We start from the raw sequence: 27,917 nt of genomic DNA, 5'->3' as shown, positions 1-27,917 counted from the left end.
AAAATTACGGCGCAATTGCAAGTAGCTTAGAACAATAAAATAATATGGTGACACACATCTCAAGGAAGCTGTATACAAAGTAGTGGGCATATTTTATAGACAGAGAAGACACAGTCAGTCATAAAGAGAGGAGAAAAAGCAATATCTGTGAGCCTGGGCAGGGAGTTGGACAGCACAAATGGCTGGGGTAAGGGATTTCCAGATTATGCACGGGGTATATCGGAGGAGATTGCGTGACCTACCCCCGGGCTAATGTTGGCATGTAGAAATAAAAAAAATACGCTGTGCGTTTTCCAATAACATCTGGTAACCCAGCAGCATGTGTTTAAAAAGCCTGACTGCCGAGACCAAAAAGGTTCAAACTGGTCCAGTTAACTTGCTTAAACAAACGCAGCTTGATAACATTGGTCTAGATATCCAATAAGCTGACGTACTAAAAAAAAAAGTGTATTCATGTGGAGAAAGAACATTTTGCTGAGGTATTCTTTTACAAACGAAAAGTAACGCAATAATCTGTGGCTTGGTGGGTTCATCGAGGGGCCAAGGGCTACGTGTATTAAATGCGCGAGTATGTTTGTGCGCGTGTGCGTGTCACTCACACGACGGAACAGGCATAGAAGCCGTGCTTGCTGCTCTTGCGGATCAGGAAGGTGCCGTTGGCTCGGTCCCTGAGCATGTCCTCGGCCTTCTCGCGGTTGATGTCGGGCACGTACCAGCTTTTCTCATCCTGGTGGGGCAGGTTCTCCTCCTCGTCGATGATCGAGTATGGGCTGCTAAAAGGGCCGCGCACACAACCGGCCTCGGTTAGCAGTGGACGTGCGACGTCACATCCACACGCACGTATGTGTGTGTGCGCGACGTTTGCTTAACACGTAGGCTTTCGCGACCAATGTTATCCATAAGAGGTTTTTTGGGTTATATCGCATAAATAGAAATGTGTCGTTAAACCCGCCACCACCCCACACAGCCAATTAGTAAGCTTTGTTACTAGTACAGCACACCGGTGTGTTGGAGGGTCAACTCACAACATTTACAATTCGAGTACAATGTGTGACGTTTGTTCGTTAACCCATAACACCTAGGTCCTTCCTACCCTGTGTGCTTTGGAACTTCATGTGGTTGCAACACGCTGAGTGACGTCACTACTAATTTTTGGCGAATGGCCGTTGTTGTTCTAGTTCATGTGGTGGAGCGGTTTTGGTTAACGCACTTTGCTTTGGATCCCGTGGCTAACACCAGTACCTAGTGTTATGTGAAAGCACCAGCAATGGGAAGACAGAGGTCCTGGCCAAACTACCCTTTTACCCTGTCATGCACCGTGTCGGCCTTAATGAGACGCTTATTCACGGCACCGACCCGAACCACCTATGCAGACTATTCGCTGGGGATGTCTGCGCCACACACAAGTGGAGCGAAGCAGTGTCTGCATGTGTGCGTGTCGCTGGGCCCTGCAGTGGAGTGGCCGTGGGTGGCGCGACACTCACTCTTCTGTGTTGTCGTTCTTGATGCCGAGCCACTCGTTGATTTTCTTCTGCCGCACTCCTTTGTGCGTGAGCCACCTGTACGGCAAAATACGGACCCGTAAGTACAGCGGTAAGTAAGGGGGGCAGCAGTGCACTTGAGTTATTTTGAGCGAAACTGTCGGGCGTGCAGGTAGCAAGAGTTGGCGTAGCGGCGTACGTACATTAGGTACTGGTCGCGGATCTTTCTGAGCTGGATTAGGTCCGGTTTGATGCTGTTCATCAGCTTGTCGATCTCTCGGTTCTCAGTCGCTTGCTTCTTGAGGTCCTGCTCGAGCCGGAGTTTGCTGTCCCGGATCTCGCTCAGCCGAGACTGCAGCTTCTCGTAGTTGAGCATGATCCTGCGAAGAAGAAACACAACCATACTCGCATGTAAGCGAGCCGTGAACCACATGCGTGGGGGGGGGGACCTAGAGTTTTTAGAAGGGGGTGAGTGGGTGGCTTTCCACAATGGTCTTAGAGGTCATGCCGCATATGGACATGCTGCTTATGAACAGAACACGGCACGCAATAGGAACAAGCTGTAAATGAAAACACGCTGTGTTGCGTGGGATGCCCCCCTACCGCCCGTATCCCCGGCGCTCACCTCTCGATCTCCTTCTCGTTGCCCTCCCTCTTGAAGCGCTCTATGTACTCCTTGGTGTAGCGCTCCTGCGTGTGCCGCTGCTCCTCAAATATCTTGATCGTCTCGTTGAACGCCTCGATTGCCGTCCTCTTCATCTGGATCTCCTGTGGAACGGTGTGCGGGGAGAGGGGCAACATTAAACGAATCGCCCACCAAAGCATGAAGCAGCAATGGAGAGTGTGGGGTGTGTGCAGGGTTACTGGCTCAGGTGGCTTGTAGTCCAGGGAAATTCCCTGACTGGACAGTAACTGGAATTGTAAGAAATCCGATGGCAAAACGTAAACGAATGCACAGGATATATAAATATAAAAAAAATATTATAATAAATTACAGCCCTTTGTGAATTTACCGCTAGAAGAAAGCACATCCACAAACGAGTACTGGTCATTTGACCATATTATCATGCTGGTCAGTGTGGGTTAGTGAAGTGGGGAGGGCTATACCAAGTAGCAGTTCAGATATCACCAGCCACTGATGTTAGCTGTGGCCGGGAATCGAATGTAGGTCACCGGGTCTATAGCACAGTGCCCTGACTGCTGAGCCACCGCTCCACCCCCCAACGTCATATTTACACACACAAAACGCCTGACCACTAAACAAACAAATGCGGGTAAGACAAGCATGCTGTGTGGGGGCTGGGATCCAGGGCTCTCTATTTGCGCTGGACAGGTGTCGTGCGAGTTGGCCAGGTACTGTGGCGAGCCCGGGAGGGTCGAGAGAGCAGCGGCGTATATGGGTACGCACGCCAGGTGCTGCGCACGATTACATGCTGTGGTGATCCGTAGGGAACCTCTGCTGCGTGCCCGTTGAACAGGTGTGCTGTGCGAACGTTCGACAGGTGCACTATGTACTATTCTGTGCGTGTGTATGTGCTCGCGTGTGTGTGTGACCATTGGCACAGTTGGGGCCACAGCTGGTGCATCTGCCAGTCATCCCATGGCACCTGGGTCTGTCCCGTGGCCTACTCTGTCAGCGAGCCTTCGACACTTCACGTGCACCTGGCCTGGCACAGGCGCCGTAGTGACGTCACCGTCACCGAGTGGCGAATGGCTGGGGGTATTGCTATGTGACCGTGTGTACGTGAACACGTGCACACGCGAGTGGCGGTGTGCAGGGGGTTGCCATAGTGTACTACAATCCCGTCGTCCCACATTTGAGTCTCGGAAATGCACATCAGCCACCATCGGCATGTGACGCAGGTCTGTGCTTGCCCTTGTCTGACTCGGCTTGAACTGTTGGGCCACACGGGAACGTTGCTTAAATGTATGGCATGCGCAGGTGGCTGTGCGGACCGGCGCCGCGTACCTGTGACGTGCGAGTGTACTCCTCGTAGAGCTTGTCGTAATCGTGGCTTTTGTCCTGGTAGTCTTTGTGCAGCTCCTGGAGCTTCTTGCCAACCGCATCTATGTTGTCCTCCTTTACCACCTGGTCCTGTAGTCACGTGCCCAACACAAACAGACCGCAACAAACGTCAAGTTCAGTTTCTCAATTCATTACGTACCACAATTGCAACAACACGCTCGCAGACCATTTAAACCACCGGTCGCTGACTCTCGCAGCGGTCGGCAATGACGCCACGGTTGAGCCACCTCTCCTCTTGTGGGCGGAAGCAATGCGCTGCTGCTGCTGCGCAGGACGAGCTCTGACGGACTTCCCATCGCTCTACGCACGGGGCCTACGCGTGCACTGGGGGGCCGAGGTCAGCAGGAAACTCTGCTCTGGTGCGGCTTGTTTGACAAAGGGGAAGTCACGTCTCAACTGCGGTTTGCACGCGCGGGAGTGTGGGAGCGCAAGGATTCTTATTGCTCGTGCCACGGCGGTGCGAGCGCGAGTCTTGGCGCATGCGTGGGCACGAAAGCTCTTCTCATAATGCACCGTCCGTGCAGACCGGGTGGATTATGACCGGCAGCAATGTAGTAGATTTGAAGAGCTCGCAAGAATAACTAAATAAAAATTGTCTTACGACCCTTCCACCTTATGACTACATTCTGGGCTTTGTGACGGTGTCGTAGAGGTGCATAAATAAGACTGTGGAGTCATTACACTGGGTTTGAAAAGAAATAAAATTGCTGACTACTACAATACCAAAGGCCCAAAACGTCAAACGGCAAAAAAACCCCAGCAATGTTAAAGAGTTGGAACAAAAAAGAGTTAACATATTACATGAAGTATGAAAGGTTCCAAGACCTTTAAAAACACAATGGGACGGAACTCCAAAGTCGATCAGTGCGAGGGATAAGCAGTAAGCCAAGTATTTTGACCTGCAAGTGTGATGATGTCACGCAGTATGGTTAAGAGTGAAAGTCAGTCTGGTAGGCAGTCCTCAAAATGGGTAGAGGAATCAGTTTAACTGAAGTTTACGGGAACAGTAATCACGGTATTAACGATAAAAGAGTGATGAGGAGTGTGTATATTTCTGCATGCTAAGCATGTATGACTTCATATATGTATTCTATATTCTGACTCTGAAGGTAATATCATAATTCTACGAGGTAAAAAATAGTTGGTGTGTGCGGGCGTTTTTGTTTGCTTGCATACGTGTGTGTGTGTATGTGTGAATGTGCCTCAGTCCCCTTCGCGGTAATTGGCACAGTGGGGAGCAAAGGTGTTGCATCTGCCAGTCATCTCGGTCAGTCAAGACATGGCACCTGGGTGTGTCCAGTGAGCTCCTGCCAGCGAGCGTTCGACAGTTCATGTGACCTCGAGGTGCACCTAGCCTGTCATAAGCACCGTGGTGACGCGTGCCACTGCCACTTGGTGGCGGTTGTTGTTGTGCATGTGGCCATGTGTCTGGCACCTGCTGTGACTTGGAGACCGGGTATTGCAGCTTCACGTCGAGCTTGGGGTTGTACTGCGCCAGCGACTCGTGCCTGTAGTGGGTGATGAGCTCCACAACGGAGTTGAACGTGAGCGGCTCCGAGAAGCCGTACTTGGAGTCGCGGTGAAATATTTTGATTAGCTTATTGTTGCCGCCCTTTCTGTGAAGTTTAAAAAGGGAGGTCGGAGAGATAGCGGAGAAGACAGGACAAAAAACGTTAAAAGAGACCGCACCGTTTTAACATGCGATGAGTGCGAGAGTAGAGTAAAAACAGTTGTGATCATGTGCATAATATTCCGAGATGTAATAATTTTAATCACACGTTTTGTTAACCTCAGTCTTAAAGCTCTTATTTCAGGAGATTCCTGCTTTAGGTTGTTTTGTGAACTATTAAGGAACATAATGCAAGTGTTTCACCAGTAAGACGGAATGGCAGTGCGTAAAACCGGCCAGAGAGTTCATGGCGATTTCTTAAGAAGAAGACTCATGGGCTGATATCTGAGCACATTGCATACAACTTTTGTTGGGCCAATCACGAGACCCATTTCACTGATTATGGTTCAAATCCAGAGATGTGCTTACACGTTTGTTTCCATGGTCACGCTATTAAGCATATGGAATAGGCATTGTAACATGTGCTCACGATGCATAGATAATGGGCCCTTTATGTATATATGTTTAAATGATGACTTGAATGAGAATGTGCAATGGTCACGTGTGTACACGTGACCATTGCACATTGCGCGTGTGTGCACAGTGCCACCAACACAATCGCACGATAAGTCTCTTGGATAGGTAACCAAATACAAGAGGGTAAACATTCGGGCTGACAGGCCTCAATTAGAAGGCGTTTCTATATATATACACACAAAGAGCATTGGTGAAAACTAAAAATAGAATGGTCAAAGTATCAAAACGGTATTTGCTTTCAGGTTTTTTTTCTTCAGTTTTTGGAGAAACGGCTGTGATAAAAGCGACTGGAACACGAACGCATGCATCACCGAGACCGTATATTGTGATGGCTTTAATTTGTAAGATGATCCTGGCCTCATTTCATCGTGGCTCCTGTGTCAAGTACTATTAACCAACCGGTTTCTAATCAAAGTGCACACATACAGATGCAAACAAGCACAGACACACGCACACAAAGATCCCCCATATAGTCTTAACAAGCCGTTGGGGCAAGAGCTGTCAGTGAGCCCCTACTTAGGACGACGTAGCGCACGAGGGGGTAGTGTGACCAAGCTCACCCTGGGCCCGCCTTCCGTCTCACCAGTGGCGATGTTTACACACTGCAACAGCTACTCATTTAAGGTTCAGTTGACCTAGGGGAAGCCCAGGAATGGTTCAGATATTTTTCACTGTTGCGAGCAGTAGCCAGGAATAAAACTCAAGCCACCAGGTTCGTAGCGCAGCAGCGTGATAACCGCTACGCTACTGCTCCACCCACAGACACACACAGACAAGCACAGACAGACACACACACTCGCAAGTTGAAGCGCATCCACGTCAGCATGGTGACATCACACGTGGCACAGAGTTTCTCCATTTTGAACCCCATCAACATTGTGCAGATGTTTCCTCTGGAGCAGATATGGCGTGGCATCGCCCGAGGAAACCTGCTCCACTCCTAAACTAATTTTGTTGCAAACGTGGCGAGGGCGCTCGCACGCAAACTAGTTTGGACGCCAGGGCGTTGTTGAGCCACCAGCAAAGTGTCTGCAAAGCATCTGCCAGCCCCGGGGCCATCTTCCCACAGGTTAACTCCACGCTGGCACTGCCACAAAGCTCCTTGTCTGCCCTGCACCTCTCGTCACCTCCTCCCCAAACCCGCCGCCGACTGCTCTCGCTGCTTTCATCTCCTGCAACAGCTCCAATCCCCTTTTCCAACATCTGGAAGGTTTCTTTGGCCCCGGGGGTGACGAAACAGAGAATTAAATAAATATTGGAACACAATAACCAGAGCGGCGTAGAGACAATGCTTGAGATATTACTGGAGCATCTGCCAGGTGAGAGCCTAAGCGTTTAAAAAAAAAACTAATTAAAGGTTAAAGCGGGGGAAAGCCGCAGGGCTCCAACAGCAAGCGTTGCGGTTGACTTTCTTGCGTGCGACAAAAGGCACCGATACAATACCCCAATTGCCTACAGGACACCGAGTTAATTTCTGCACTGTGTGAAATTATTGCCCGATGGAAGGTGCCTCAAGATATATGCTGGGTAACTGCCGCAAAGGAAACCGAGGCACAAGCGCGAGGACGAAAAGCGCACAGAGGAAGAGCACGGTCACGGCGCGGAGCAATGCAGGACGGGAATGAGGGGAGACTTCAAGGGTTAGAGGTTAGGGGGTAAAGGTCAGTTAGCTAGGATTAAGCTCATAGAAAACTGGTAAACGAGAACGAGGGAAAGGCACGCTTTTATTCAGGATGGGTGCGCAATCGCATTGAAATTCGGGCAAAGTGTTAGGAGCCAAATTTTGGGTTGGTAAAGGTGTGGAGGGAGCACAGACATAGGAGGATAGTACAGCGCAACAATGTATTTTGCTACAATGACCTCCCCGTTGCCCACAACGTAGTCCTGCAACAGCCTGTAGTTTAATGAATGGGGGTCACTCATCCAAGTATTTTATCTAGGCACAACCTGGCTTTAGCTTTGGAGATTGGGCGCATTCCGTGTTGACGAGTACGGTCAAATTACAACTGGCGCACCGCGGGAAAGCTCTCATCCAGCAGAAAACTGACAAAAGGGCTGCGCATGGACATGTTTGGCTGCCCGTTAGCGGACTTGGAGAAAATTAAACACCAAAAGCACAGAGGACATTGGGAGGAAACTGAAAGGAAAACGTCACTCAAGCTGTTTGATGCAACAGACAGAGACCTGTGCATTAGTTAGGGTGGTGGTTGTGGTTGGGATCTGTACAAGGCAGGGCCCTCCTGGGAGTTAGGCTGATGGGGGTGATGTTTACGGTGTGACTGTGGCGCGGTGCTGAAGTGTACCTGAGCGTTAGCGTGTAGTCGCCCTGCATTTTGGTGGAGGCATCTCGCACCAGGTAAGTGCCATCGGGAGTGTTCCGCAGTTTCTCGTTCACCTCCTCCCTGCGGGTGTCACGCATGACACGGACACGCGAAGGGAAGAAAAAAGACAAAGATTACATTCACCGTAGGGACCGGCACACACACATGGTTACTTGCGGAAATATGATGGGAATAAGATTGGACACAGTGGGAGGCGAAGTTTGTAAATGATAAGCGAACTTTGGCACCGACGCATCCAAAGCTGTTTTTTTTGGAACAAGTTACAAAATGTTCAGATAATTTTTACCCTTTTCACAACACACACAAATTACAGCCGAAACATAGGGGTGAGAAGATGTCTGTATTTGAGGTAAGTCTTCATCATCACTATCACGATCAGCAGTTCACTGCAGAGATGTTGCGATGAAATCGGCTCACGTGTATAAGCTTTATGGATTGTTGCATCACGAGACCACGAGGTTTGGCAACGGCTTAGGGAGGAGGCCTTCCATCCAGCAGTGGCTAGAGGTAGGTTTCATGGCGCAAATCGTCACGGGACCAAATCACACGTCAGCCTAAGGGAAGGAATTTTGAGAGGGACGCGTGGCCAAGGGTAAAAAGAGCTATAGTCAAGAGGTGAGCGAAAGGGGACAGTTAGCACGTCTGGTTCGTTCTCCTTGGCTGCAGGAGCATGGCACAAAAAGGGCAAGTGCTGCACGTCTGCACTACGATCGGGAGGGGGGGGGGGAGATGGGCTCGTTAGCATGCGGCAATCGCATCGATCGGCCGACCTTTGACCCAGCAAGAGCGCGGGGTGAATTGCACTCAATGCAGTCAAAAAGTACTTTAAACGCTCTTGTAGTCAAACAAATCAATAATGATAATAAAACTCTTATAATAATGATACTGTAATATCAGTTAGGATGCTTTTAGACTACAAATTAGCATGCTGTTACAATAATAACGGATGGCAGCGTCTTGCCAATCAACTACCACATGAATGTCTCCCTATGGTCATTCATGGGGGTTGTTAGGCCATTCTTCACCACGCTGCTCAGTGCAGGGTGGTGAAGGGGAGGACCAGGACTGGCTCAGATATCGCTTGCCAATGATGTTATGGATCAAAACTGGGTTCATAGTGCATTGTGCTAATCACTGCACCACCACTCTTCCCACTGACCTTTTATCATTAATTTGTCACATAAACAAAGTAGTTAATTTTTGCCAACAAGCTACAATCAAAAAGTAACTGTACGTTTGCGTTCCGCGTATTATTCATTTACCATGAAAACCGTTCATTCGTTTTCACAGTCGCTGAGCCTGGAGTTCTGTTTTAAACTCGATCATTGACTTGAAAAAAAGGAGCCAATGAACTTCCTCTGAAATAAAACTTGACAGGACTGCGCTGGTGGCAGTGCAAGAAGCACAGAGCGAAAAAACAACTGCGCTAAAAGTAATTTCAGCCCACATCTCTTTTTTAAAACACGCACGTCGAATACAAAAAAGGATAAAGCACAGTTAGTTTCAAAACTATTTTCCTTTAAGCGTTTAGACGCATAAGTAAGCGGTTGCAATGAAGTGACGCAGTAATTGTTTCTTAATCAAGGATTTGCTTATTGTGCCATCAAGATTTTCCACTTGCTCAGTGTTGTCATATGATGGTGTCCACTATTGTCATTACAAACGACAAGTCACTCAAAGCCCAGGGCAACATGGTAGATGAAACGTACTGGCTTCTTGTCTCAATTGAGAATGCTAAGCATGTGTAAACCAGAAAACCTTTTATTTGCGGGTGATGGGAGAAACTTTTATTTCCCCAAACCTTTGCATAACAGCTACTGCACCGTGTCGGCATGTAACGATGTCGGGACACTTTTGGTATTGTGCAACTACTACAGAAAGTAATTTTCTTCTTGGTTCTTTCGGTAAAGTCACGTGACTTTACCGAAAGAACCAAGAAGATGAATCCCTGCAGTCACGAAAGCTTTAAATCGAAAGAGAGTAATCTATTTTGCTAAATGCTAAGAAAAACTCCGAACGTCTTCTCGGTTAAACACCGATGATAATTTCAGCGGGGGAAGAAAACATAACTTTAAAATCTGGCTTGAAAAAAACCCGATTTTTATCTGCACTTGCAATCTTCTTTTTAACAGGGAATGGATGCTGTGAAGGTACTGCGCAGACATTGGTGGGGAGAATGGGGAAATTGTGGTAGAACACTGTCCCCAAAATGTCGCAGAAATAGGGGATGCTTAACAGTCGAGCTAATTTTGTAAAATGGAGAATCAAAATAAAAAGCTAGACAACTGAACAGCATGCAAAGCAATCGGGACTTGGAGGCTGTGTCTTCATGCCGCGTGGAAACTTCACACGCAACGCAGTCCCAGTTGAGGACTGTACAGTATTGTACCACTGGATTCCATGTTCTAGTATTAGCTTTTCAGTGGCATATTTTTTTTTTACCTTTTTGAGGACACATAACTGTAGGTGGCGTGGTGTATAAACACCACCACCACACACTGGTGTATGAACACCAGTGTGTGGTGGTGTAGTATGGCCGGCGAGTGTGATGGAGGCGGCAGGGGGGGAGCGGAGTGATGCGGGTGCGAAGATGCTCACCTGGAGATGTCGCCCCAGTACCACTCGGCGTCCTGTAGCAAAGTGCTGCTCGTCTCCTTGATGCCGTTGCTGTTTGGCAACGGTGCTGGAGTCTTTGGCGGCTTCGGAGGGAGCGCTGTGTGCGAAATAAGCAGAGACCAAGCACGCAGTACGTTAATCAACAGGAAAACATTGATACAAATGTTATGTTGCAGAAAGAGTTGGTGGTGTGGGCACAAAACATTTTGGAAAGAACACCGATTGGAGGTCACACAAAGTGGAGTAAAATGGTTAGTTGTTGGTCTTGTCATATGCTACATGAACTGGTCAGAATACACCTCTAGTTTCTCGTGATAGGCAAAATGTTTTGGCCACTTTTATGCGAACATAGGCTGCCACCCAATCCCATTAGCGGTATTCACCAGCTGTGGGAATACAGGACAAGCCATGCTTAAACGCACTTTTTTTTTATAACAAGCATCACGCGAAAACACTTTTTGTCGTAAGGTCCACCATAGCGTTTCATTGTACGGCAAAGCATTTCATTCCACTCGGTACCAGTCTTTGAGATGCGCATCTTTTTCACATATCCTGGCCTGTCTGCTTTGTATCAAAACCATCGGTCGGGAGTTGGACTGAAAAAAAAGTCTAATTTTCCTTTCAGACCCCACCACTCCCCCCCCCCAACATCTAACTTTTTTTTTATTTTGGCTCCACTTTATGGAAACTTTAACAGACTTAAGTTTAGCCAAAAGGAAAGGGGGGAATGAAGATAGAAGCTTGGCTAGGGGTCAAGCTGAGTTGAGGCTTCACGACTGCGGCCTTATGCAGGTGCGGTTGAGACTTGCCATTTGATTTACCCATCCAATTATACCTGCCCTGAGTAACGGTTGAGCACTGGGACTCGCTTCTTCTCGTTTGCACTGCAGGATGTCGCACAGGCTTGCAGGCCAGCTTTCAATTACGCTGAAACCGCTGAGTGTCCCTTAATGGATATTGCACCAAAAATTCCTCAAAACGAAACCATAATGAAATGGTTAATTAGGTTGGTCTGGTATTGGAGCGAGACCCAGGGCACATGGGCTGCCGTAAATCGCTGTAATGTCTCGGAAACTTTAATCTGCCCACTCTTTATTCAATGGCCACAACGCAAAAAGAAAGACCTCACCAGTTGCCAACAACATGTAGCATTGAGTGAATTTGGAGAAGGAAACAACAGTTTGCACGCAACTTGCCATCATGTGTCTAGAACGATTATTCAAAGATATACTTTGTTGCACGCACATGCGCATACGATAAAAGGCAACAGCCCAGAAAATGCTTGCTCACGCTGCTGCTGGCAGAACGATCTCCAATAGCTCCACGAAGCCCCCTCTGGAGGGTATTTGGCTTACTCTTTTAAGCAGGCCAGATGTCTTGGAAGAAGCTGTGAGAGTACCCACATTTTAACCTACCGCACACATCCCGCTGATCGACTAACTTGGACGTATCCATTTGTTCTGCCAGGTGGACTGAGGTGGGTGGGGGGGATTTCATAAACTTTCTCATTTTACATACAGTACTGGGTACGGAACTGGACAAAGAAGGGCGGAAAGAAATGGGTGGAGGGGTGGTTGGGGGGGGGAGGACTCTCCACCCATGAACCAGTTGCACAAAAGACGCCTCTTTCTCAACAGAGCTCAAAAGTTTTGGCATGGCGTCCAAGCGCGCCTCTTGGCTTGCGACGGATCCCCCTGCCTGACCCGCTGGCTTTCGTTACGCCGGAACACGTGGTTCTCCTCCGCCGGTCGTCTCGCTTATTTCATTAATTCACGTTCGGCAGCGAAGAGAAGGGAAAAAAGGGCAAAAAGGGCGAAGTCTGCACAAGGGCGGTGCGCGAATGTGGCCAAGCCGCCGCCGAAATTTACAAAACTCCATGTACAGCTTTGCTAAGTGATTAACAATTCTGCGTGTGGTACAGTTTGTACATTTTCCCATTATTATGTAATCTGGCCACGAGCCACTTCCTTTTTTTAGTAAGGTTAAGTATAGAAACAAAATATTTGTATGATGACCTTTCTCAAACCAAACTCTTGCGAGTTTGCATTGCATTTCATCCGTCCATTCACTGGATGTTCATTTGCTCGATTGGTCGTTCACTCGTTAATTCATTCCAATTCATCATTCGTTTCACTTTGCCTGGCCTTGAACACCGCACTTCCCAGGCCAGAGATTCTCGTGGTAACGTTGAAAGCGAAGCGCACCCGAGCTTAGTTCTCACTGCGCCTCGCTACACACTCCACCTTGCACTGCGCCCGTTACTCAGCCAAAGCGCTCACAGAGCCCCCATTCAACGAAGCACACGAGTGATTTTTTTTACATCCCCGCCTCTTTCTTTCCACTGAAGAATCTTTTTCAGGCCACTGACTCACTAAGCCTGTGGTTCCTGGCACCAGCTGAGCGGGATTTATTTATTTATTATTGTAATTTGTCACGCGATGGACTTGCGCAATGTCTACGTGCTGCCATCAGCTTTTTTTTCGTGCACCCACTGCCCCCATTTCTCCTCCCTCATCCGCACACCATAATAAATAACGGTCCAGGGCTTTTGCCACATTAATACCCAACTGCTCAGCAGCACGCACATGACCCAAACGCACGAAGAAATGATCACTGCAACTGGTTCCAAGTTTGTTACGTGTCTTCATAGTTAAAAGGTATTCAGGTAGCACACCACATCTGTTCTAAAAAGTAATGTGTGGTTTACTGATGTCTCCACAGAAGTTAAGGCCAAATGTGTCCTGCATTTTGTAATTTCACATATTAGCAATTCGAGCATGACTTGTGAAATTACTCAAAGAGGGGCACCAAACAAAGTAATTTGAAGGCAGCAAATTCTGTCTCAGGGTGAAGTTATATTAAAGTGGCCTCACTGGAACTCACAAGAAATGGGGGGGAATGACAATGTAGGCCAAGGACTAAGTGCAGCAGGCCATTGCCACGTCTAGCGACGAAAGGCGGCTAACATTCATTCCACTCGATTAACTTGGGTGGGGAGGAGCTCCTCTTCAAGAGGAAGTGGCAGGAGATTAAAAGTTCAAACGACGGCTCCACCCGGAGGTAAATCCTAGGGACTGAGGCCACCGGTGACGTGTCTGGGGTTGTCGGAGAGGCACTAGAGGAGTGCTCGCGCATTGGCCAGACAAGCAGCAGCAGCAGCTAAAATTACGTCTTCGTTAATGGGGCCTCCTGTGAGTTGAGCAATGCCGTGCACTCCCCTCCCTCGCCACCACTGCCCCCCCCCCCTCTTTGCCCATAAGAAGCATTTGCCTTCCCGTGTGTGTGCATCCCCTGCGTGTGCCCCTTTGTTTAACGATCCCTGGATATGCTACCAGTGGCCCTGTAAACGAAGCGCTGCCCCATTTGTGCGCTACCGGCTGCCCCTCCCCCACAGCAACTTCCTTCCAGCCGTTAGCCGCCATAGTTTTACTTTAGAATCCTGGTTCCAAGAGGAAAAGTGGGCGAGTGCTGGGCAATGACAAAGGCTGCTATCGAGATGGTTCGGCTCTCTAATCACCCACTGGGCTCAACGATTCCAATGCCCTGGGCCGTAAACTCGCAGATTTTCACTGCAGGCAAGTGATCGCCACACGTGGCTTGCTTTGTTAACGTAAAAATGTAACGAGATTAGTTGTTCACCGCTTCAAAAAACTTTTGTTTTCTTGTTTTGCTTTGTTCTGTGGGTGCTGCCGTTGGAACATTCATTTTGTGCAATGTAAGTTCTGGGGAAGAAATGTAAAATGCTGAGAACAAACATCTTAGACAAATCCCTCATTAATTTCTACATACAAAGCAACTCATCGGACTAATGTGCAATACGACACCACCGCACATGAGAACCGAGATGAACCAAACACTTGAAATGACGGGAAGTTTGAGAAATGTAACATCGATAGAGACAAGTTTTTGCAAGCAAAACACTGCGGTTTTACACACAAGTGCCGTAACAGTTTGTAAATCACAACTGCGTGCCATGGACCAGCCAACATTTCGCCAATTCTGTGAAGATTTACTAAATGGCAGATGGGACATCCCCTACACATCCTGGGCATGTCCACATAGCACCAGTAACCCATTCCTCAAATTAACCAATACATTAATTGTTGGAATCCTGAACCACCGTGAGGCTCAAAGGTTAATGAGGACACAGACTTTCGTGATAAAATAAAGAAACGCACTGTTTTCGACGTGAAGGCCTCTGGGCAGCAATTCCGAAAGTGCAACGGTATCGCCGAATGCTGAAACTCAATCGTACGGCAGGAAATGTGTCAACCGGTTGCTCCAACGTATTGACATTAGAGGAGAAACTTTTCCCTAAATGTGCACAACCTCAATGAGACTTCATTCCCAATGACCCTGCAGAGGCATGTGACCACACGCACCTTAAGTCGGACACAGCGCTCAATAAAACAAGGCTTTGGCTGTAGCCGAAATATGTCAATATTATTTTACCTCAAGTCACAAAAAAAAAGATAATTAAAGCTGTAATTAAAAGCAGCCAGGCACATTCGCAATAAATAAATCCAGCAGGATCAAGCGTGGGAATTTTACTCTATGCCAGGAGATGGCTGCAGAACGATTCCACATACCACACAGGCTCGAAAAGGCGAACTTAAGCAGCTAGGCCACAAATCCTACACAAGGCCGACTGTTTGCAGAAAAGTCCCTCAGGAGTCGTGCTAAGCCCAGCGGACCGGGCGTGGCCCCCCCAGAAGAAAATGAGGAAAAATAAATAAAAGCGGCGTTTTTTTTTAACCTCACGTTCCAGGAAGTACCAGGTGTGAGGTTCTGGGGAGCTAGGAGGGTGCAGGTGTAACGCTAATGAAAGAGCCATTGTAGCCAGGTGTACGGTTGCTCCAAGTCCTCTTCCTCACCCTGACCCCCCCCCACTCCACCATCCCCCAATTCCCTTCCTCCCCCCCAACTTTCAACCTTTTAGTTGCAGTAGTAAAATAGAATTGAAAGTAAAAAACATTGTAAGACCCTTTTTTTTGCTCTTAGAATTTTTTAATTATGGTCACCCTCTGGGCACGTATACAACGAACCACATGTGGATTGTAGCCATGGGCCTGAGTGTAGTTTGTGCTGAGTGATAAAAGCTCCATTCTCAGCTCAGTCACGCGCTAGGGAAGTGAAACTGGGAAGAGTGGCCTTAAAAATAAATAATATAACCATGTGTATATACGTTTTGCGCAAAACGACAGCTGCCGTAAGTTTGCTCGTATTTACGGAGCTTAGCACAAAATAATTTGCGGAAGATGTGCATCGCCAACTGCGTGAAGCTGAAAATATGCAACATTTAATTTGAAAAGAGGGCGCGCTGTACAACTTTACCCGCAGTTAGAGGTTGCTGCTGTCGATAGGCCCTAGTTACACGAGCTGCTTTGTTCGTCAAGGCTCCCAAAGTATGTCTCTTCGCATACAAACTCGTAATCCTGTCTGCCACAAGTACAAGCCATCTGACAACGAAAAGCTCCACTTTGGTATTAAATGCGGTGTGGCCGTGCTGAAAACCTGCTGGGTACATCACGCCCGCACACGCCAATGAACAAGCATGCCCGTGCCAAGATTAAAACCAACCTTTCAACAGCTGAGCCACAAAAAGGCCATTCTTAGCATGTACGGGATTTTTGTTCTTTCGCAAGGGACATTTTCCAGATGCGAATGCCTAAAGGTGCATATGGAAGCCAATTAAATGTTCACAAATGAATTGTTTAAAGTTTGTATACCCATATATACACCTTTTATATAAAGGCTTTGCTTAGCCTTATTTAAATAAAGAAAAATCCACTCGGTCAAACACAATGACGATTTTACCACACAACGTCCAAATTCTGTTTCACGACAAGCCGATGGACCGACCCACTTTCATTATAGGGGAACACACAGTTTGAAGGAAAATACCCTTAACACAATGTACGGCGCGCACACATTTTGGCTTAAAGCTGAACGCATACTGTAAGGCATTCACAATTCCACCGGTAAAACGCGCTGGAATCTGACGCACTGATGATGTGCACGCCGGCTCTCGGAGGCTTTCATGTGTAGAGAATTAAAGCCAAATGCCGACCAGATTTCTTGCTCGACTAACTGTCAAAATAGGTAATTGTGAAAAGCTGCATCTGATTTCTATCGCGCCCCTGAACGGCCTGGCTTATCGGCGTCACGAACAAACAAAAAATCTACTGTACAACCTCCGGAGGGCCGCTTTGCTCGCAGATGGGAAAGGCTAAAAATATACAGCGGCGGCCGTGGGCCTTCTCACAGACATGAGGCCACCGCATCCTAATCCCACAAGGGAAGTCCCTGGGTTTTTACAAAAATCCCCAGGCTGGTTACAGTCCAGTAGAAATATCTGATCATCTCTGGACATCCAAGATTCCACCTACTTGCTCTGCTGCACCGTGATTCTAAGAAAGTGGGCAGATAGCTTCCAGCTTGCCATGAGGATTGGCAAGAGGTTGAAGAAACCGCTGGCGTTTCTACTTTTATTTGGTATTAAGTCGAGTTCTGCATGAACATTGGATAATTCTCTGGCAAGCATGGGGATGGCGAGTTCCCCCCACCCCAACACACATCCATCTCTCTGTAATTCGTTCTGAAAGAGTGTGACGAACTTTTGTTTGCCAGTTTCTAGGTCGCGCATAATATTTAAACACTTAAAAATAATCGCCATTGCCAGGTGCGGGCAAACCGAATCCAGGTGAGTGTGGCAGTTTTACACTCAACATTGACGAGACGCCAAATCTTTAATCTATATCGTCATGCACGTCGACGGAGCCCGTGTACACCCATCGCCGAGAAGGGAGGGCTGCGATTGTGATGGCACCACCACCTCTCTCGACAAGCTTGATGGCACGATTTTCCAGAAGCCTTGGTGGCGCCATCACATCACGAACCGTTCCTCGGCCATGTTTGCCCAAAATCCGCCCCCCCCCCTTCCCATATTCTTTGTTATCCGCCGTTCGTGGTGGGGGTTGACGTACTCACAAACTGGAAGTGGTAGAAATGAACCCTTCGATCGAGAAGGTGTAGAGGCCTCGTAAGGTTTTAGCGAGTAAGTTTATCCAGGGCCAAAAGTGTTGAAACCAAAAAAAAAGCTGAACGACTTTTCTCTCGAAACGAAACTACCAAAGCATTACCAAGGGCGAGAGAGCCGTGGAGTGGATGTCAAAGATCCTGTTTTGTGATTTGCAAGAGCAGGCCCTTGTGAGTGGGCACCGTGACCCACATTTACTAAGCCGAACAACTATGCGCCACGATTACTTTGCACGGATAAAAAGTCATCCCCCTTGCCGAGGAGGAATGTCTGAGAAATGGACGCAACAACTCGCAGGATCCATCCCTCCTGATCAAATCAATGAGGAGAAATACAAGATTGTGGTATTATATTTTTTGGGAGAGGGGGGGGAAATTCGGGATCGAGATGGCAGGGGGGTGGTGGTGGTGGGGTTATCCCAGAAGCAAGCCCAAAGCAAAATGGCACCCAACGTTGCACTGCACTGCGCAACCCATATTAATAAAAAACCTTGTCCGAATAAACTTAACACCTGTCGAACCAAACAGAGAGTGAACTTTTCTAAGCAGAAGACCCCCCCCCCTCCCCAGGGAAGGAAAGCGCGACTGTCAGTGATGATTGGGAAGGTAATAATATTAATAATCGGGCATCCTCCATCGAACGTGCCCATTCATATTTAAGATTCAATATCGAACCCGAATGATCAAGAATTCGAAAAACTCTTGTCATCTATGATGGTCTAAAGGTCGTTTTAATGGCTATTCACAGGTGCCAAGTTTTATGAAGAGATTAACGCAAGCTGAGAAAGCCTCTCCCTCCCCCCTGGTCTTAAGAAGACACCTTCACTGGTCCAGTTAAATCATTGCCTAAGCACGTCACGCAAATATCAATGGATTTAATTTTACTGAACAAAAAACGGTCTGAAAACTGGACTAAGTCCATCGAACCTGAGGGAATCAGGCTCTGTCCCGACTCGCTCAGAAATGTATTATAACCAATACGCTGTATAATTTAGCAACAGAAATCGTTTCACTTATACGAGCCAGCCACACAGGGCAAGCTAGCAACGCACAGTAACATTGTCCAATTTGCTAATGAGTTTGCGCTCTTCTTTGCAATCTTTGGATAAATGTCCCAAGCCGCTTTAGCTCGAACCTGGTAACCAGACATGAGATTTTGCACTTTTCTGCGTGCGACAGGGAAATAATCTCTATCAGAGAAAGCTAAGACTTTAATCATTTTGGGCGAAATCCTTTATCTCGATCTTTAAGGCAAGATGTTAACACCGATGAGCAACGGTGCGATCTGGAAGCTCACATTTTTGCAGGTAACGTGCATTGCACTGTGTAACACTATTCTTGTTCCTGGGTACTAAGTGTTATTTTATAATTGCTTATGCATAAAAAGTATAGAATATGGCTATTATTCCCCCACAAACTTTGCTTTTGTGACCAGGACTTTACGTGCACGAAAGACACAAATGCACACCGCGTTTTCTCATTGAAAATAGGCACATTTCAAAATATCACTGCCCTGGTCACAAAGCAAAGTTTGCGGGGAATAATATCCATTATCTGCACTTTTGAGGCATAAGCAATTAGGAAATAACACTCACTACCCAGGAACACATGTTTTTTTTGTTATAACACTGTTATTTTAGAACGCATCTCTTTAAAATGTAGCTGCGGATAACTTTGAGATTCTATTGCAATTGGAACAGCGACACCACCAAAGGCCAATTTGCTTGCAAGTGATGTCATGGTCTTCCCGAATACAGTGCCGAGCCACATCTTGCTTGGCCACGGTCTGCCACAGAGAGATCAGCTGTGCAAAAGTCGTCTCCATTCCCGTTTAACAAAAGCGTCTTCAACGCAGGGTACTGCACATACAAATATACTGCACATTTGCAACATGACCACACACACACATGCGCACACACGGACACACGCATTCGAATATAAAAACGTGCGCACTAAATATGCAGGCACAAGAAGAGACGTAATGTGTGGGTCGTTGTCACAAGAGTGAATTAGCGATTAAAGGAGGTCTACGACCACGATCGTGAAGCAAACTGCACCGTACGAAGGCAGCGAACAAGTCGGAATCGCTGTGGCGCACACGAAAGGCTACGAAACACGGGGAGTGAATGAACGTGAGGCTTTGCTGCTGCTGAATGAACAATGGGGGGGTAGGGGGTAGGGAAGCGAGCACACAAAACCATTCTTACCTGGGGGGTCCATCTCCATGTAAAATATCGGCTCGGTGCAGTAAGGCAGACCCGCCAGCCCCCATTCGTCCTCCGACTCGTCCATTCTCAAGCCAGTGTTGTACATCTTTGTTTTTAATTAAATAACGCAACTTAACATTAAAAAAAGGTATCGGAGAGCGGTAGAAAAAAAAACGACGTGACAAATTCACTACGGGGGTGGAGAGAAGAAAGGAAGGAAGGAAAAAAAGTGCTTCGCTTTGTTTTAGTACAAAAAAATCTTCAGTTTCTTAAATTACTATTATTACAAAAAAATCTTAGAACAACGCAGAGAGCTAGCTAGCGATAGATCGATCGATAGAAGAAAAAAAGCTGAACCGGTTTCAGCAGTGCAAACGATTCAAGTGTTGAAGGATAAGAGGGGGGCCCTAACAGCCGGCGCCAAGATCCCCCTCTATAATCCTGCCTCGGCACAAACTCATAAAGAGACACACGTCGGCCCGCCACGCTCCGGCTTATGACAGCGGCCCGGGCGACTTCATCTCAAGAGCTCCGAGTAGGGGGGAGGAGGAGGGCGGGCAATGGGGGTGGGGTGTCAGCCAGTAACCTATTACATCATCGGGAAAGTCCATTGTGAGTTTGAGGAAAGGGGGGGGGGAGTTAGTAAGAGTGGAGTGGTTTCTGGGGGATGGGTAAAGCCCAAAAGCCATCTCGTTTTCGCATGACGTTTAGTTTTCGCGTTTAGAAAAAGAGGAGCGCTTTCGGGATGGATTGTGAACGTCGGCAAAGGATGGAACGCGCTCGGAAGTGGTTCCCCAAAAAAATGTGAATGATCCACCAACATTTTTTGCAGAATTTACGTTTGTAGAATATATGAAAAATTAGCCGGTCTCTAATTGTACAATGCATGGTCTTAAATCTGAACTTAATTTCTATTAAGAGTTGTACTTATTTATTCACCCCCATTGTTAATTCACATGCAGGAGCGATGCATTATATATGCATAGGTAATGTTAACGTGCAGTGCAGGTTACAGCACCATACTTCCCCGATCTAACGGCACGAAATTCCCATTTACTCACTTTGCAAATTTTAATCAATTCTGAATTACCGCATACAGATGACGAAACCCACATTAAATGTGCATGCGATACTAAACCAGGTCAACCTTCCACAAAAGTGTCACTCCCATCCCAATGCTTCCTCCAACGTGTAAAGCAAAAAAATTACGCGATACGACAATCAACATGACGACGTGGATCTTACGACTTGGCGTTGCACATCTCTCATCTCCCAACAAGCAAGAGGGCTGATTGCTAACGCAGGACAAACGATAAAGGAATGAATAAACCAACGATACAATCCCCCCCCCCTTCTCCACGCGTGCAGTTGGTAGGTTCCGTGGCCCTTCAGAGGCCTGCCAGGGGCTGCCCGTGCCCCCATTGCCCCCTTCCAGCACGTAGCCTTCGATTACAGCAGGCGGGGCCACGTGGGTGGGGGGGGATGAACGCGCGAATAAGATTAGTCCACAACGTTGCCAACCAACCAGTCAACGGCTTTACTCGTGACGTATTTAAATACAAAATAAATATATAAAACTCTCTCTTTTTTTAAATGCATACACGCGCTGGGAATGTTTTTTTTTGTTCGTGTCGTACTTTCCTTCCACATGCACGATTTGTGCAACTTGCAGGCAGTGGATAATACCACACATTTCATGTAACACACCCGCCAACACACCCACCCCGATCAACCCGTCCCCCCCCCTACCCAAACGCTCAGTTGGTCTCCGCCACCCACCCCAACCAAGCCGCCTGAAGTGAAACCTCCAGCCAATGGGAAGAGAGCAGCGGCGGCCGCCTGCCTTCTCATTGGCCACCCGGTTGCTAGGAGGGAGCGAAGGCAAGAACAGCTTTGGAATGGTAACAGCGCTCCGGCAAGCCCCATTGGCTGGCGGGCGGTCAGACTGAACCAACTGGTCCGGGAGACGGGGGGGGGGGTTTGGTGGCGAGAGGGCTGTTCCAAGTGACCGGCAGCAGCGGTTGGCTGGTTGGTGGTGGTGGCATTCTCAAGCCGAGAACGCACCAAGGCATCGTTTGCGATGCACATTTGAAATAGAATTTAAGACAATGGGCACGTGTTTATTCCAAGGCGATGTGGGACAGAGGCCTCGGGGTTCAAATTGTGGTCTTGCTAATGTGTTCCACCGCAACAAGTATAACGGAGCGGGTATTTATAGAAGGTCTGGCAACGTTTTGACAGGCCGGCCGGCCCTGTTTTCATCTCTCAGGAGCTAAATATTGAGCAGGCGATTTGGGCGAAATCGCGCAAACGCCGCATTTGTTAAACGCAATTTTCTCCCAATTCAAACCTTCCTCGAACGCGTGGGTTGTCGCTTCGTTGCCTCGCCGAAAGGACGCACGAGGGGGTAGGGGGGAGGTGACAGCACCAAAGACAATTCGTGGATTTGAGACCACCACAGGACCTGCCTGTCACCTGTGGTAGTGCACAACGCCTATCACTTGCGGTAGTGCACAACGCCTGTCACCTGCGGTAGTGCACACCGCCTCTCACCTGCGGTAGTGCATAACGCCTAGCACCTGTGGTAGTGCATAACGCCTAGCACCTGTGGTAGTGCACAACGCCTAGCACCTGCGGTAGTGCACAACGCCTGTCACCTGCGGTAGTGCACAACGCCTATCACCTGTGGTAGTGCACAACGCCTATCACCTGCGGTAGTGCACAACACCTGTCACCTGCGGTAGTGCACACCGCCTATCACCTGCGGTAGTGCACAACGCCTGTCACCTGCGGTAGTGCACAACGCCTCTCACCTGTGGTAGTGCACAACGCCTGTCACCTGTGGTAGTGCACAACGCCCATCACCTGTGGTAGTGCACAACGCCTCTCTCCTGCGGTAGTGCACAACGCCTGTCACCTGCAGTAGTGCACAACGCCTATCACCTGCGGTAGTGCACAACGCCTCTCTCATGCGGTAGTGCACAACGCCTCTCACCTGTGGTAGTGCACAACGCTTCAGGGATAAAAAGAGAGGCCCCCTGAAAAGCCCTCTTTAAGGTGCACAAATGCGGACAATGTTTTGCTGGGCGTGGACGTGCGAACGATATTACAGGTAGGAACAACAGGTTCCACACTGCCCACCAGGGATTATTTGTCTGTCCAACCAAGTTCCTACCTGCCCACTCCGAAGGAACGATATTTCGAACTTTAAAAGCACGCGACACAAAGCAGAGCCAGCCCTTCTCCCCAATTCTTCCTTTCTGCTGCTTTCCCCCTATCCCTCTGCAAGATGAAATTTTTGCTCACGCATTATACCGGCGGTGTAACACTAGCAGACACAATTAAAGCTGCATGTCCCCGAGTATTACGATACCGCCAGTTGCAGCGACCTGAATTGGCCCGCGTGTGTAATTGGTCACATTGCCCAATGTGTAAAGTCTCCGGGCCGCGTTGTGTCCATTTAATGCAACGAGCACTGCACGCACGCCTTTTGCACAGTCACCATGAAGTTACACGAGATTTTAAATGGCAATTAAAAAAACACCCAAAAACAATGTATGCATGTTGAACTTCTTTCGCACCGTACGCAGCCAACCGTGCTAATCGGAGGTGCGGGGTAAGGACAACAAACGAAACACAAAAAGCAGTTCTAAAGAAATGAGTTCTCTAAAGAAATGACTTCCAAGTGCGATAGCTCCCAGTGGCTTTCCTAACGTCGGAAGGAAGAGCGCTCCAGCCGGCCGCAGAAGCGCATCTGAAAGCGCTCGCGATGCGGTGAGCGTCTTTGTTCGATGGCCCAGCCAATGCAACCACCACCACCACCACCACATATCTATCACATGGCCTTGGGGAAGCGTTTTTATTTCAGTGTCCCTCCCATAACAACAACAAAAAGGATAACATTACCATTTCAATGCTACTTGCAAAAGTGAAGCTTTTTGTTCTTTGGCCATTAAAACTAAATTCCTGAAACACGAGTGGTTATTTACAAAAAAAACCGTCTCTAACGAGTTTTCAAAAATGCAGCGATTGTAGCAGGAAGGGAGCAACCTTCTTTACAGATAGAAACAAAATAGAACTATCCAGAAGTACTGCCACAAACGCATTGTTGCATTTACAAAGCTTATTATTCACGTATAACTGTAATTATATATATGGTTAAGTCTGTTTAAGTTAAATATTGTTGCTAAGTGTCTGCACGCAAGCTCATTAAAGAAAATAATATGTAATTTTCTCTCTGGGGAAAGCATGTATCCCACTTTAAATAAATGCATTATCTATTCAACACATGGACAAAGACCCTCCCCTCGTGTATACATTGCAACTTATTTGGAGAAAGTTTCGTAAAGCAAACACTGATTAAGGAATGTACACAAATATGCAGACAAAGATCCCACATATAACTTTAACATACTGTCGGGGAAAGTGCTGTTAATAAGCACCTATGAAGGCCCACACGGCACACGAGGATGCAGTAGGTGGCCAGCACTACGCCCGACCGCCTTTGTCTCCCCAGTGGCGATGTTTACGACACACCGCACTAGGTACCCATTTGAGGCCGAGCCAACCTAGGGGAGGCCCAGGAACCGATTCAGATAATCGCCAATGATGTTCGGCCATGAACGGAAATCACACACACACGTGCATGCAAGCAAACGCACGCTCTTTGCAGAGTAAGTCACATTCGGCTCGGCGGTGGTGAGCGGTACTACACACACCCTACGTAGGGAGTGTACGAGCGGTCATCACTCATCGTTATGTGGCTCTCGGCCACACGAGCTGGTGACGCGAATGTAAACCAGGTGCTGAGGAGTGGGGGTCGGTTTCATTGTGTGTTTGTGTGAGCACGTGTGCGTTTCACCACCCCGGCCAGCACGCCTTGCCATCCCCATGCGTGCACCGCCTAGAAATACGAACGACTTGGCATTGTTTCGCCTTCTAACCAATACAACGTCGACACCGACCTTCGCACTGCCACCATCCCACTCGTCACCACGCCACGGGTGTAGCAGAAGCTGCCACGAAAGCGCACCGCGGCGGATTTTTCTTTGCGCGGTTTAATTCGCTTCGGCGTGGCGCGAACACGACACCTGGTTCTCCCCGAGCAGAGCCAGGTTAAGCTGGGGGAAAAAGGGGGCTGCCCGATACACGGGACGCTTCGACCCCGTGGCAGGTTCTGACTCGATCGTGTGACGCACAGTCTGCGTCAAGATTCCTCTCTCGAGCTGACCGACTTAACGTCACCGTGAAATCTTGAGTGGCTCGGCTCCACTTGAAAGCCAGCTGGGGCAGTCGAGAGGTCTGCACGTTTTGCTGCTGCTGGTGCGGTCTGCAGTGGTGGTAGCTCTGCAAGTTTCCTCCAAAGTGTCATCTGACACCGTGACCAGGTATCGCACCCAGGGTGATCGAGGAATCCGCTAACCACCCCACTAAGTTTCCCACCATATCGCGACCAGGTGCTGAACCCGGGTCACCAGGATCAATCCCAAATCGGCTTAAGACTTCACTACCATTCCCTATATATACCACGATTAGTTACCAAACCCAAGTTCCCTGACCTGCAGTACAATACATTCACCACTTCACTATAACAATGCATTAGTGGACAAGCAAACACATGCAGGATTTTTATTTATAACTCAGCGAGAGTTCATTAAGATCAGTGATCCACTTTTCAAGAGCGCAAGCACATTTAATATGATGGGCACATACAATGACCCGAGTTAAATGCCCAACTACACCTAAAACCAGTGTCCAGTGATATTTGAACTCGGTGCTAGGTGTTCCACTTCACCAACCTTCGCTGGCCAGGATGGTGAAGTATGGTCAAACAACCACCACGACCGAACACGGTGCGGGATTGGGCATTCATCCCATTGACAAAGGGCTGCACATATATAATGGTTCTTTTACGCAAACACACAAAACAAACTCGCGCATGGCGCTGCATATACGTAAGTCAACGTGGCAGTAAATTACCCCCAGTGGCTGATCACACACATACACGCGGAGGATGAAAGTAGACGAATGAAACGCATGCACACGCCGAGGACAAAGGCTGACCGCAAACACCGCGGGGGCATGGAGTGCCCGCACCCCGAGTATGAAAAGGTCGAGGCGTGAGGAGCCACCGCTGTGTTTGCTTGTGTCCTGACCCCTCCGCTTGGCCAGCAGTAATTATCCCGCTGACCGCTAACCGCCGTCACGGGGGTTACAGCGCCGTCCAGACACTCAGACTCTATCTCGACCAGATAACCTCTGGCTTCAACTCATTACAATGTACAAGCTTGCATGCACAGGCTGCGGGGAGGGCGGGTGGTGCTGTGGCTGAGTGGTGCTGGAGGCTGAGTGATCAGCAGCAGCAGGGACTCTTTTGTTCACAGAAAGTACCTTATTTCATATTTGGTTTTTGGAAATGTGTAGGATTCTTTGCATTTTCAAGCAAATATACAGAAAATGTACCTCTGTTATCCAGGGTAAGAGTGGGGTTTTTTATAATTTATTTGGGAGTTTCAATACATTGCAGTGGCTCGCATGATACTGGGAATAACCTGGACTAGATATTACTACAAGTGTTTGCCTGACACTCTTCAAGCGTCGATCTTTCTCTACCCTCTATGCTCTTCAGCTGTACAGAAGTCCATGGTGCCTTTTTGCCGATTAATTGCTCAGAGCTGGCAAAGGGCAAACCGAGTTGAACATAACATTTATATGAATAATACATTTTCTGCACTCATCAATACCCTAGCCAAAATTATCAACTTTACCACACTTGGGAACTTGGTTTAATCGTAGGTGGCCGCCAAGATTGAAAGTAAGCATTCTAAGGTGGTCCTAGCTCATTGCTCTGAACTCCCTAAGCAAACAAGTCATATTTCACAATGACCACTGTTTAAAACGGCCTGAAAACGTTGTTTATAAATAGCACTAGCCGCTTTAAAATGACAAAAATGTGAGCGTAATTTACAATCTTTTGTCAATCTACTGCTGGATGTAATCCTTCCCACGCCCTGTTGGTCATGCAGCTGTTTAACCATACTTCTCCATAATGTATGGGTTGGCCAAGCGTGGACTTCACCTCGGACGACAGGTTTAGATATCGCTCACCATTCGTGTTAACCGTTGCTGGACATCAAACACGGGCTACTGGGTTCATAGCGCAGTTTGGTAACCACTGCGCCCACCACTCCACCCCCAGAAAAGGCAAAGTGTAGAGGATTAATAGGCGGCCCGTTCGCTGTTCCACTGCGACACACCAAATACAATGGGGCCTCAAAGTCATAATCGGCCAACAATGCGGAGCAGAAGGAGCGTGCTGCAGCTGAGGACGCCTGCGCATGCCGTGCGCACAATAGCGGCCGTTCCACGCACCAACTGGAACAAAGAACATTAATCCTCCCGTGCAGCATCGTTCAAGATTGTACTACTTCAGGGCGGCAGCGACGGCCATTTCTCCCGCAATACTGGGGGATGCCTTAACCACTCGTCTACAGATATCGCGCCGCATGTCGCTAGAACGCATTTTTTGTTCCACTTTACTGAAACCCGTTTACGTTTTTTTCTTATTGCCAACACCACCACGGTGTCTAGTCGGGGGGTCTGACTCCCTGGGGAAAGTGTGTCGCGACTGTGGCTTGGACTACGACTAAAGGATGGGCCGGAGCACGGGTGTACCTTACTCGTCACCAGGGTTGAGCTTTGATGTATGCGTGGCAGTATGGAGTTAATGAGGGCTAGGGAGGAGAAGAGTGTGGCTGGACCTCTTCCAATTTCTCAGAAGTACTAAACCGAAACCTGGGCTACTGGCTCAAACTTGTTCGTCCGTATAAATAGCAACGGTCCAGATTATTAAGGGGGTTGAAAATTAATTACAAAGCATTGGGCTACGCATTTAAGTCACCTAATTACTGGCGGCAGACTCCCGTTCTTTCAGGGTCAATCAATTCGCTGTCCGAGAATGTGCACGTGCATTGGCACATGCCGGCATTGCTCAGGCAAACAGCATGGCCTATAAACTTTGAACATCCGCCGACGTGCCATCTTCAAAATAAAAACTCTCCC

General features: G+C 48.2%; 1 protein-coding gene across 4 annotated transcripts in view; it reads right to left on the bottom strand.

Annotated features, from left to right (window-relative positions):
- LOC144726689 (phosphatidylinositol 3-kinase regulatory subunit gamma-like) overlaps positions 1-27,917 on the bottom strand; it is a 142,159-nt gene that overhangs the window by 2,448 nt on the left and 111,794 nt on the right. The window contains exons 1-9 of one of the 4 annotated variants that reach the window (XM_078605489.1): positions 19,857-20,388; positions 10,594-10,708; positions 7,957-8,055; positions 4,943-5,123; positions 3,451-3,576; positions 2,107-2,249; positions 1,685-1,861; positions 1,485-1,559; positions 600-773 (exon numbers count right to left, since the gene is read on the bottom strand). In XM_078605489.1, the coding sequence (XP_078461615.1) occupies positions 600-773; positions 1,485-1,559; positions 1,685-1,861; positions 2,107-2,249; positions 3,451-3,576; positions 4,943-5,123; positions 7,957-8,055; positions 10,594-10,708; positions 19,857-19,962 (1,196 nt within the window). In that variant the 5' untranslated portion in view covers positions 19,963-20,388. Of the gene's footprint in view, positions 1-599; positions 774-1,484; positions 1,560-1,684; positions 1,862-2,106; positions 2,250-3,450; positions 3,577-4,942; positions 5,124-7,956; positions 8,056-10,593; positions 10,709-19,856; positions 20,389-27,917 lie in introns of those variants that run through there. The other 3 variants (XM_078605488.1, XM_078605486.1, XM_078605487.1) reach the window with 3 other exon arrangements.

The sequence above is a fragment of the Lampetra planeri genome, chromosome 24, assembly GCF_965212315.1.
Source record: "Lampetra planeri chromosome 24, kcLamPlan1.2.h2, whole genome shotgun sequence".
In the NCBI taxonomy this organism is placed as follows: Eukaryota; Metazoa; Chordata; class Hyperoartia; order Petromyzontiformes; family Petromyzontidae; genus Lampetra; species Lampetra planeri.
The sequence above is the reverse complement of the archived record's forward strand: the minus strand, read 5'-3'. Positions and strand labels throughout refer to the sequence as shown.